Raw genomic sequence first — 12,986 nt, 5'->3', positions numbered from 1 at the left:
TACACCTAATTTTTAAATTATTTACCTGTTTTGTTAAGAATAATCACAACAAAGACATTTCTAACACGAAAATTCAATTTTGAAATTGACTGTACCACAACAACCCCCTCTAAGTAGTATCAAAATACACATTTGTAGTGCAAAATCTTTAAAAAATCTACAATTTTCTGAAAAATCGACCAATTATTTATTCTAGTTTTCTATTTTATTCTTAAAATCGTGAAGTATTCAAACTATTATTGTCTACTGTATTTATACTTCTTTATAAAAAATTAATTCAGCAATGATTCTAAAAAATTAGTATGTAGAGCTATGAAAAAGGAATTTTAAAGATTTTAAAGTTAAGCTACTTGTCGTGAAAGTTCCGCGAACTTTTTAATAAAAGCAACCTATGTCACGTGGTTGAAGATACCGACAATGCGGTTGTTACTATAACTACAAAAAAAAAATTAGCTGCCTTGCGTTGTGTGGCAAGAGGTTTTTTTTGATGGTTTATCTTTTATCAACTACAAACAATCGAATAAATTTATGCGAATCATTGTGTGTTCCATACGATGTAAAATTAATTGATCGATTGCGATGGTTAAATGAGCAATTTCAATTGTGAAATTTTAATGTTTTGTGTAGTTATTCATCTATAAAAATATATATAGTGCCACCTTCACAACAGAGGAAAAAAATTTTTTGTTAACTGTATATGATTTACGCACTGTCAAAAATTTTGGTAACTATTTCTGAAAAATTACAATAACAATTTATTATAGGTAAAAAGATTAATTGTTTACACAGAATACAAATTTTTTTTTTTAAACCATAATCTGAGTTACAAGTGGTTGAAACTAGTATGTGATGAATAAAAAAAGCTTCGTTCAGTCTCTGTAAGACTCTTTAATCTAAAATACGCACTATTCATAAAGACTAAAGAATCTACTTTCATGTTTGTACTTATATATGTAGTACGAATTTTGTCAATGCAACCACAAGGTATTGATAAGGAATGTAAATATAAGCTCAAAAATATAATATATGTACGTAGTTAAATATTCACGTATAATTGGATGTAAGTTGAACTGGTAATGATCATATTTGGTATAATCGTAGTAAAAGAATGAGTTTTCTTCTGCCTCCGGCTTTTTTTTGTCGTAAATAGGATGTTCATAATTTCTTAGGAGTTTTAAAATACACAAATTATGTTAAAATCCTTTAAAGTTATTTTAGTATTATAAAATTATAGAATTGCCTTGTATCAAAGTAACAATATTAATTTAATTTGTTTTGATGTAACCGAAAAAAAATGTTGACTACATACATACATATATATATATATATATATATATATATATATATATATATATATATATATATATGTATACGAAACAGAAATAAAAGAAATGAAGACAAAATGATACATTGAATGAAAAAAAAAAAAAAAAAATATCTACCACGAAGTGGATTTGAACCCTTAAGTGCAAAACAATCTACAAAGGGGCATAAGCCTTATCCATCTTAGCTTTCCGAAGGACGGAAGGTATCTCTTTCGAAGTCACATATGTTCATGGATATCCTCCGGAGCTTGTCTTACAGTTTACAGAAGTTAGGATGTGTGAAATTAATGAATTAGTGGTTAATTTTTTGAAAACATAAATGGAATTGGGAATTTTAAGAGTACGGGAGAGTTAAAAAATAATGTATTGAAATCAAAATTCTGTGTATATAATTAATGAGCATGTAGTTCCACGATTTAATTAAATAAGATTTATGGATAACATTGAAGCCAGAGCGAGAGCAAGTCAGTTAAATATATACATAGCATGTACTCGGTTGCAGAGTCAAAAGACTCTCAAAAAAGAAAAACTCGTGTCGTCGCTTGCTCTGGCTGTGCGTTCAGATATATACAGCTATATAGCCGACATTTCCACTCCTCTCCTCGTAGACGCACATTCGGTATACCCCTTCCACGCGTCTCCGAAATGTGCACCTATATGGACATTTCCACGCGAATCTACTCTTCTCATACCTCTACCGTGCTTCTCAAATAAATAAAAAAATGTGCGCCTGGTTCGGCCACTTGGCCGTGGCGGGGCGCTTGAACCACTGGAAAAAAGTGGGTACACTCCGTAGCATGGCAGTCAGCAATCTCCCTACTAATTTCTGGCAACATGCGTTTTTAACAGCGACGGGTCCCCTGTCTTTAAAAGCTTTACGTTCTCTGTATGGCCAATACAGATAATAAGTATTAACGAAGTGCCAGTTGACTGTAGAAGTAAGCCAATAACGCGGGCCCTGTGGTTTGGAAAAACAAAACCGAAAATGAGTATCTTTTTAGACACGTTTGTTAATAGTATAAATAATTTATCAGTTATGGGAATACCATGCAATATCTCTACTGAAATGAGAAATATTTATCTGTATGCAATTTGCTGTTGCGTCGACTCCGTTGCGAGAGCACCAATCTCAGTTAAAAATTTATAGCTATAATTATACCTATAAATTATAGCTATAATTATAGCTATAACTACCTATAAAACAGCTATAATAATGTATAAAATTCAGCTATAAATATAGCTATAAATTACAGCTGTAATCTTTTTACAAATTTTGAACAAAAATTAGTTTAAAATCAAATTTTTTCAACATATATCGACCAGTATAGACGGTATTATCAGTGTGATAACAGTAAAACTGAGGGCCTCAAGTAATTTTAAAAAATTTTTTAAAAACTTAAAATTATATATAATGATTTCTTGTTTTTTTTCTACTTTCTCAAAAATACTTCAGGCCCCCAGTTTTACTGTTATCATACGGGTGATACCATCCGTACTGATCGATATATGTTGAAAAAATCTGATTTTAAACTAAGTTTTATTCATTATTTGTGAAAAATTTACAGCTGTAGTTTATAGCTATATTTATAGCAGAATTTTATACATTATGTATAGCTGTTTTATACGTAGTTATAGCTATAATTATAGCTATAAATTATATGGCATATTAATAGCTATAAGCAAGGCATTATTCAGTTTAATGGTCATTACGGCCGCTGTGGGTGGTGTTTGCACAGAGGTGAAATGGTATTGCAAACAAAAAAAAAGCTATGAAGTATCCTTCACTAGAAAATATTCCTTGTAGAAGAACAAAAGATGAGACCTTAATACACTAAGAAAATGCAATTTATTCCATAGAACCAACTTTTGGCATGAAAGACTCGTCACCTTTGATTGAACTATATCATTTTAACATAATTGATAGCTTCACACCTGATATTATGCATTGCGTTTTTCTGGGAATTTGTCGACAATTCACAAACTATTGGTTCTCGCATTCTCGTAACCCATATTTACTTCCAAAAAAAAAACCATTGTAGAAATTGATAAAATATTGGAAACGCTGAAATTGCCTAAACAAGTTGCTCACTTATCAAGATCAATAAAATATAGGAAGTACTGGAAAGCAAAAGAATTTGAAAATTGGTTACTGTATTTCAGTGTTCCCATTATGGATACGTTACAAAATTTTAAAGAGTACAGTAAACATTGGGCATTACTGGTAGATAGTACTCACATTCTAATGGGCGAATTTATAAAAACTGACGATCTTTTGAAAGCAGAACGTAAACTAAAAGAATTCGTTGCATTGACTGAATACTTATACTCCAAACAAGGTATGACTTTTAATATGCACCAGGCTCTACATTTAGTTGAAAGCGTTGCCAACTGGGGTCCCTCATGGAGTCACTTTGGATATGGATTTGAATCTGGGAACGGTAATATACCTAGTAAGAGATATTAAGGCGGCTAAAGGTGTTCTCCATCAATTATGTAGACGAATTCACTTTAAACGTGGTGCAGATATGTTAGAAACACATGTGGCAAGCTTATCAGAGTCATCTCAAATAATCAGATATTGTAATCAATTAGAAAATAAAATTACACAACATACAATAAAACTTGGAGAATGTCGATACAATGGTAAACCACGTATAGTTGAATATTCAAGTATTATTGAATTTTGTCTTTCTAAAAATCAAACATCTTGTTATCATAGAATGTTAAAGGCTCTGTTCGGAAATGATACGTTGGTTAAGTATTAAGTTGGTACCTATACCCCCACCCTGGCTTAACTAACTGACCGTGCGTTCGCACATGTAAACAATAGTTAATCAGCTGATCACATTTTGGCGCACTTTAAGCGCTTTTAAGGTTAAAAAGAGGACTTGAAAGCGCTCAAAGTGCGCCAAAACGTGACCAGCTGATTAACTATTGTTTACATGTGCGAACGCACGGTCAGTTAGTTAAGCCAGGGTGGGGGTAGGTACCAACCAAAAACTTAACCAACGCATCATTTCCGAACAGAGCCAAAAAGAGGTTGCATATTTTCAACAAGTAAGAAATCAAATGTACGCACGAGTGACTGCTATGCTCAAACAGAGTCAGGCTCATTCATTAAAATAAATCAGTTTTTAGTTGATACAGAGAATCGTAAGGAATTGACAATCTGTAATAAAATAATAACGGCGCCTTTTGATTACAGCGACCTTTTATCCACTCAGTGGTTAGAGCAGAGAACGAGAAAATATCAATAAGCACAAACACTGTACAAAAAATTGCAGTTTATGTAGAAATAAAACATAACAAGTATATAACCGCTGTGAAAAATATGTATAGTATCAGCTAAAATAAATTTTTACTCATTCAGTGATAACCAATAGTAGATTTGTGAAATATGTACAGTATCTAACGTGTTGATATATAAATAATAACCCAATTACATGTAAACTATAACTTAAAATATTTGTATTTGTCACACTAACACATAAAGGTACGATTAATCTATTAAATAAAATATAGTTCTATTTATGTTTGGTGCAAGCTTTCTTTGAAAATTAATCCATTCCAATTCTCTTTTAGTTAGGTTATATATCGGGGAGAAGATCCTTTAATAACGTATCCCGGGGATTTACGGGGCGAAATTTAGTTTACTAACAACCAGAGTTCAAGGAATTTACCAGGAATTGAACTCTCAATCCCTAAAATATCCTTTTCTTCACTAGCACTTAACGAGCCTTTTTAGTCATAGGGGTGGCTTTTCAAAATAACAGTTGTAATAATCATAGTTTGTATCTAAAAAAATATTAAAAATACATAAATTTGTTGTGAAAGGAATTATATATATTCCATATGAAATCTATTTGGAATTTGTATAAAATGCTTATGGAAAATCATACTTTCCATGTGGAAATCACAATGATATTAAATGGATTCCACAAGGATCTTACACGGAAAATTTGGACGGATTCCTATTAGATTTCTATTTGCATCTTGGCCGAATCCAAGTAGAATCCATGTACATTCCACCAAAAAATTTGATAAATTTTTATATGGAATCCGTATGGATTTCTGGAAGAAATCCAGTAGACACTTCTAATTGGGATTGCATGTCAACTGTCAACACACTACGGTGTCTCATTTAGTGAGTCTCGGGCGAAGCTGAGACGGGGGAGGGGGCGCTAGTCTTATATAATGCAAAAGTTATTTTAACTTATTAAGGTATAATTTAATATTTAATTGCAAGTTTAATTACCTTACTCTCTTCCTTAAACAAATTTATTAGTAGTGATTGACAATTATTCTACAAATCTTTTAACAGCCTTCTCAAAAACCCAATGATTTATAAAAAAAATATGGAAGTACGAAAGTATTTACAGTTCTTGCTGGAAAATCAATTCAATTATTTACAAATTGCATGCTGAGGATTCCAAATAAATTTATTAAAAAATTATAAGCCTACTTACATCGGACGTATATTGTCTAAGTTCTTAGATGAATTTTTTCTCACTCTTCAGTATCTGTTGTAGTAAAATTTAAAACGAATATTTTCATTACAAACCCTATAATTTTCAGAATTTCCAGCTAAACGAATACCTGTATTATCGTGTAATAAACTTTATAATTCATTATTCAAAATATGAACAATGAAAAGATATGCATGTTATTCTATCTCAAGTTATCAGAACTTAGATTTATTTCAGAACTTAAGTAAAAATATAATTCACAGTTTCAAGTTTTTACTTCTGTCGGCAGTCCCATGACTGCCCACTGGTTTTTTTTTAATGTGCACATCGAGACATTATAAACATTTACAAGCAATGAATTCATGTATTTATTTGTTGCATTATAGGCTTTTAAGATCAATAAAATAAGCACACATTCTTCAACTTTTAAGAGTACGAGTAAATGTCATATAAATATACAAGTGTACAATTTGATCTTATACTAATTGTATGAGAAAACGCAAGTCCTAATTTTTGTTTATTAATTTTTTAAAATTAGTATAAGGCGTGATTAAGGGTAATATTTAAAGTTCTATGACCTAGAAGTCAATAAAAACATGTATTAGATATACTTATAAATAAAGGTCAATTCAATGTTGTCAATATAATATTATGACTTTATGAGGGCACATATTTATTTTTACAGTATTTGGAAGTACAGACTTGGAATATTATGCAATTACTAATATTAGGGAACAAATTAAAAATTCTACTTTGAACTGCGACACTACAGTTTCTAAAGTTTCTATTTCTTTTTTTTGCCCTTGCTAATTTTATCCACTGATTTGACTTTTGTACACACATCCATCATTTGTTTGAGTTTCTACTGTACACATAATTTTGGTAGTGATTCCTTTCATATCATGCTTGTCTGTTTGTACAAGAACTGATGCCACATTTTTTATGATTCTTTTGTTTGATGCATGTCTTGGATCTAATATTGAAGACTGGAAAGTAACAAATTCATTTATCACAACTTTACAAAATGTATATCAATAGCACCATATAATAGTTTTATTATATAAACATTTACTCTGATGTCTTCAAACTTAGAAGAAAGTTTTTCAACTGCATAATTTCTGCAATTACTAAAGCTGTTTTGACATGTTGGACATTTTTCTCTTCTTGCAACAAGTATGTCCTTACAACTTATGCAGATATGATGCCCCTTCACACACATTGCAATAATACCCTTAGATATTTCGTAACATACAGGACATTCTAAAATATCTTCCAAGTCATCTGCATACTAAACACAATAATAATGTATTTTTTGTTAGAAATTATATTTTAATTGATGACGCATGCATGACCTACAAATTTAATTAAATATAGAACTACCTTCATGCGAATAACTTCCAAAACATTCTCAACACTCTCACTTCTTTCCATTATTGCATGTCTATATTCAAGGAACAGATATGTTTAAAAATAATACCAATCAACGTTTAAAAACCGGTACCCGGCCCTGTGTCTTAGGGGCTTAGGGCTACTTTACACTAAAAATAAAGATGAGAGAAACGTACCTACTATACTATTGCTATGATTAGCAGAACTAAGCTCAGCCCATAGACATATAAGAAATAGACTGCTCGTTTTTATGTACGGCGCTGAAGCAAAAGCAGAAGCAGAGACACAACATCGAACGTGTGTGTATATGTCTCTCTCGCACGTTGCCAACGGTGGGGAGGTTGCATCAGCTCATCAGCTGGCCTTAGTTTATTGACCCCCACCGTTGGCAACGTGCGAGAGAGACATATACACACACGTTCGATGTTGTGTCTCCTTCTACTTGTGCTTCAGCGCCGAACATAAAAACGAGCAGTCTATTTTTTTTATGTCTACTTATGGCTCAGCTAGGAGTTAGTACGGGCCTTTGCATACAAATACGATAACAGCGAGGAATACGGAAATATCGGGATTAAGAGCAAGGGTGTAATCTGCAATCGCCACCACCCGATCGGAAAGTTGGCAGGGCTCCCACGCTAGTTAGCTGGGGCCTATGTGTGTTGCCTAGGTGGTACTAAGCTAGGATTGTGATGGGGCTTTGAGTCTGGGTAGGCGCTAACCGCTAACTGGTGGGGACAAGAAAGTTATCGTCTACCTAACTTTTCCTTGTACGCATCAAGAGATTCGAGAGCAGAGAGGTATATACATATATATATATATTTGGGGACAGCTGTATAACTGTATATTGCAGATTGTATGTGTCTATTAAAAAGTAAAGCAGTAATTACTCATATTAATTATTAAATACGAAGATTCACTCAAGTTTCATTAATTTAGTAAATAACTACGCGTGACAAAGAATAGCGTTAATTGTTTAATTTAAAGAGTTCGTGAGTAAATACAACTTTGAAGCGTGGAATGATCAACGAAGTGGGAGTATTTAATAATGAGAGTAATTTGCAAATAAATTATGCTAATGAATATCATAACGAATTAGACTTATATGCATCGCTTACACTAATTACTAAGTTTTATTTTCATACCTCTCTTTATTTTTGTAACCCTGTCCTTTATAGGTTAATTGGGATGCCAATATTGGCTCCACATAATGCCCCATTACACTGCGCTATCTACTTCTATGTATTTGCCCTGGTTGGACCTACATAGGTAACTGGGTAACCAAAGTAGGCCCAACATGAAACCCTCTTAAGCTTTTCGATTGGGCAGCAGTTACATATGTGAGACGTGACAACGTTGCTTAATTGGGGGGCGCTACTGTCGATTTACTGGAGATGTGATCCACAATCCCGCCAGCAGTAAAGCAGACTAAATTTTCGAGTAGCTTAATTTTTAGGATATTTTGGTCTACGCATGCGTAATTTTTTACGTTAGCACAATATGACGAAATAGGACAAAGTTCCACGTCGTCTGCTTTTTTTACTGCTGGTGGAATTGCAGATCACATCACCAATAAATTGACAGTGGCGACCCCCAATCAAGCAACGTTGTCACGTCTCACATGTATAACTGCTGGTAGTGATTGCGGATTACACCCCAAGAAATAAGAAAACAACAGGAATAAGATCAAAAAATAAGGATATAACATAAATAAGAGCAGAAAAAAGGAAATAACGGGAATAAGAGGAACAGCGAGAATGAGTGCAATAACGTAGTGATGTACTACACTTTTCTGGAAACATCAGGCTAACAGCCCCACTTATTCCCGCTACATTATTCTTCTTATTCCCATTTATTCTTTATTCCTCACTGTTATCGCATTTGCGTGCAAATGCCTGACTGATGACAATATTTCGATATTGCCCAATACAATGTGATATCGCTCTCTGATTGGTCAGGTTGTCTTAAGAGAACTAAAGTTAAAGGATCACTAGGTGTTATGACATGTCCATTGTCCATAGATTGTGACTGCAGATGGCGCTCGGAGCAGTGGTCGATCGCCTGGGCTAGTGGGTTCGTTACCCGGTAAGGCACGGAAGTGCCAGGCGATAGTAAGGAAGTTTTTTGGAGTCCTGAAGAGACCTTTCCTTGAGGTGCCCCTGCTCCTCTGGCAGTCCCGAGAAAACACGGCCTCTTGGTTTAAACTGTTTCTCGAGAATGCCCCGAGAATGATGTCCAGGTCCTTGAACCTAGCTAAGATCAACATTATTAACTTCGGACTACCCTAACTAAGTTGCGAAAGAAAGTACAGATTTCTACTAGCCTTAGATTTGGTGAGGGAGCGCCAAACCGAGCGTCGCAAGCTCTGACTCTCAAATCTGATTAATTCGAAAACTGGCTGTTCTCGGCGGGGCTTGCTCCTTTTATACCCAATTGTAGTCCTTGAATTGTCCTTCATAAAGTTGTCTTTGACTGGCTTCTCGTCTCTGAAAAGCGGTAGGTCGTCCATCCCCGTCTCCGAAAGACGTCTCTGGAAAGTAGCGGGTCGTGCATTCCATCTCTGAGAGATGCCTCTGGAAAGGCATCGTCGAAAAGCGAGCGATCGAGCTCGTCTCTGAAAAGCGAGCGCCCGTGCAAGCCCATATCTCAAAGACGGACATCTGAGTTGTCCTTGAATGCTGTAATCAATTCAAAAACAATATTCTTCTCGCAAATTTTATTACTATCACTATTACCACTGTTATTATTGTCATTATCATTATCGCAGTTATTATTGTTGTTCCAGTGGATATTGTCGTTATCTTGAGGTTGTTGCTGATTTTAGCCACCAGGGGTCTGATCAGGGCATTCGATATCTAGCTCAAGTAAGCAGTTTTTTCGATAATCCCTATAAAATAACCAAAAATGACGATATTGCGCATGCGTAGTTTAGGGATTGTCAAAAAAACTACTGACTTAAGCGAGATATCGAATGCCCCGATCAGATCAGACTCCTGCTCACGCGGTAATTCAAGCTATCAATATCTGTATCGATTTATTATAAGTCAAAAAGGTTAAACCTAGCAGAAAACGGGCGAACTGACGAGCTCCTAACATAGGACAAACCAATTACAACCCAAAATTATCGATGTATCGAACAGTGTTGGGCTGTATCGATGGGCCACGAAAGTGGCAATGAGAGGCCAAGCCACTAAGCCCGCAGAGACTTGGATCAGAAGGTTAGAACCAGGGCCTGGCCAGACAAGCCTTCACCGATACCAGGGCCTGGCCAGGCTTAAATATAGAGTTTATTACACGGTGTGATGACTTTTACCCAAGGCTATGATCAGGCCATAGACGTATAAGAATCATAGATTGCTCGTTCTTGTCTACCTACGGGCCTTGCGGCACTAAAGCACAAGTAGAAAGAGACACAACATCAAACGTGTATATCTAACTCTCAAGAATATTGCATCAGCTGGCCAGACTTGTGAAGTTGGCGCCCGTAAATATTAAATATTAATATTTTGCACCCATTCAGGGCTTAAACGATTCCTCCTTACTTGCGGATTTATCCTCCACTTGAATTTTTATTTGCGGATTAATAGTTTGCGAGATATTTGCAAAATAAAAAGTCGAAAATGGGTGCGGCGCTGAAGTATAAAAAACTTTGTTGTAAGTGCTAAATTGGGTTAAAATCTAATTCTACCTGTACGGTTCGATTCCTCCTCATTTGAGGATTACGTAGGTATATAAATTAATGTAATTAAATGTCACAAAGTTTGTAAATAATGAATTTAATTATAGAGTGAGAGAATCTAGTAACTTTTGTCTAGTGACTTTTGGTCCAGTGCTCCGTTCCTGTTGTTCGGTACATGTCGTTTACTCCGTACCGCGGGTTCTACAAAATATTTATCTGGAGCCGTACCATACAACTTTTTTTAGCTTCGCGGGCCTATGTTATAACATAGGCCGATGTACAGAAAAATAGTTATATGGTACGGCCCCAGAATAGAAAACTTTAGTAGGTATTAATCTATTAATTATTAGTTATAAGTTATTCAGCTTTTGGATCAATACACACACACACACACACATTTTTCGATGACTATGCAATCTAGTGTAAGCCCATTTAATAAACATTTTTTTAAATTAAGTACTTGTAAATTTATTACTGGGGCTGTGTTTACATAGGCTCCATTTGTAGTCTGTTAAGGTCACGTGATCATTTATGATAAGTGCGAGTGAGACGGTGACATCATGCTGTCTCCCTCGCACTTATGATAAATGATCACGTGACCTTAACAGACTTAATAACAGAGCCTTAGGCGAACACAGCCTGTGTCACTTTTATCCGTTTCCACTGGTCGGTAACTTGATCTTCAATTCGCCTGATTAATCATTTAAGCGCAAAATTTGAATGCTTGAGCTGTTTTCTAAAACTTGCCCAAACAAAATTATTACTCGTGTGCTTAGCTGTGGCTTGTCTTGTGATGATTATAGCTGTACTGCTACTTTTTAGTTGTGTTGTTATTTGTTTCTTGAATAACAACAAATATTAAAATTTTGCGCGTAATGAATAAATATCAGTCCACAGTGTTTGCCACAATAGATTCCAGATATTAGATTCTTAAGATGAAAAATCTGTACCTATTGACAAATAAATTTTTCCTTAAGTTTGAAGTATGCAATGTATGTGTGTGTGGATTGACCCAAAAGCTAAATAACTTATAGCTAATAATTAATAGATTAGTACCTACTAAAGTTTTCTATTCTGATAAATATTTTGTAGAACCCGCGGTACGGAGTAAACGACATGTACCGAACAACAGGAACGGAGCACTGGACCAAAAGTCACTAGACAAAAGTTACTAGATTCTCTCACTCTATAATTAAATTCATTATTTACAAACTTTGTGACATTTAATTACATCAATTTATATACCTACGTAATCCGCAAATGAGGAGGAATCGAATCGTACAGGTAGAATTGGATTTTAACCCAATTTAGCACTTACAACAAAGTTTTTTATACTTCAGCGCCGCGCCCATTTTCGACTTTTTATTTTGCAAATATCTCGCAAACTATTGATCCGCAAATAAAAATTAAAGTGGAGGATAAATCCGCAAGTAAGGAGGAATCTTTTAATCCCTGAATGGGTGCAAAATATTAATATTTAATATTTACGGGCGCCAACTTCACAAGTCTCAGCTGGCCTTAGTTTACTACCCCCCACACCCCAACCTAATAAAACATGAAAAATCAACAAAAAAAATACCAAATCAAAGTATTTAAATTAGCTCATTCACAAAGAAGTTTTGAAAAATTATCTCCGTTTTATAAAAAAAAGTTATAAACAAAATGTATCAGTAATGTCGACAACTTTGATATCTTCCAGAATAGGTCATATTTTTCAATGGGACTGGGCTAAAAGAATATCTCCCAATTACCTCCAACGGCCTCCACCATTATTTATTAATCAGAAGTTCATATATTTGCAAGAAATGCAAAAAACTCATTTTGCCATGTTACGTACAGTGGCTCTGTTCGGAAATGATGGGTTGGTTAAGTATTAAGTTGGTACCTACCCCCACCCTGGCTTAACTAACTGACCGTGCGTTCGCACATGTAAACAATAGTTAATCAGCTGGTCACGTTTTGGCGCACTTTGAGCGCTTTCAAGTCCTCTTTTTAACCTTAAAAGCGCTTAAAGTGCGCCAAAATGTGATCAGCTGATTAACTATTGTTGACATGTGCGAACGCACGGTCAGTTAGTTAGGCCAGGGTGGGGGTAGGTACCAACTTAATACTTAACCAACGTATCATTTC

The 12,986-nt window shown here is 34.7% G+C and overlaps 1 protein-coding gene across 1 annotated transcript; it reads right to left on the bottom strand.

The window, feature by feature from the left end:
* Positions 1–6,511: 6,511 nt before the first annotated feature.
* On the bottom strand, positions 6,512–7,331 carry LOC149375506 (uncharacterized). Its single transcript, XM_089598624.1, has 3 exons — positions 7,172–7,331; positions 6,864–7,079; positions 6,512–6,777 (listed from the first exon to the last, which is right to left on the bottom strand). Exons 1-3 carry the CDS (start codon positions 7,220–7,222, stop codon positions 6,604–6,606), a joined length of 441 nt encoding a protein of 146 aa, XP_089454750.1. The 5' UTR covers positions 7,223–7,331; the 3' UTR covers positions 6,512–6,603.
* Positions 7,332–12,986: the final 5,655 nt, after the last annotated feature.

The sequence above is a fragment of the Copidosoma floridanum genome, unplaced genomic scaffold (assembly GCF_036245765.1).
Source record: "Copidosoma floridanum isolate Cflo_tuat_1 unplaced genomic scaffold, Cflo_Japanese_pri ptg000006l, whole genome shotgun sequence".
Taxonomy (NCBI): domain Eukaryota; kingdom Metazoa; phylum Arthropoda; class Insecta; order Hymenoptera; family Encyrtidae; genus Copidosoma; species Copidosoma floridanum.
Note: the sequence above shows the minus strand (reverse complement) of the source record. Positions and strands in the feature narration are given on the sequence as shown.

What these genes read in the sequence shown, in the direction of transcription:
- LOC149375506 (XM_089598624.1), bottom strand. Translation starts at nt 7,222, where the DNA reads ATGGAAAGAAGTGAGAGTGTTGAGAATGTTTTGGAAGTTATTCGCATG. An exon ending in TGGAAGTTATTCGCATGAAG is followed by an intron (nt 7,080 to 7,171) that starts GTAGTTCTATAT and finishes TATTGTGTTTAG; the next exon opens with TATGCAGATGACTTGGAAGA. An exon ending in CTAAGTTTGAAGACATCAGA is followed by an intron (nt 6,778 to 6,863) that starts GTAAATGTTTAT and finishes GTTACTTTCCAG; the next exon opens with TCTTCAATATTAGATCCAAG.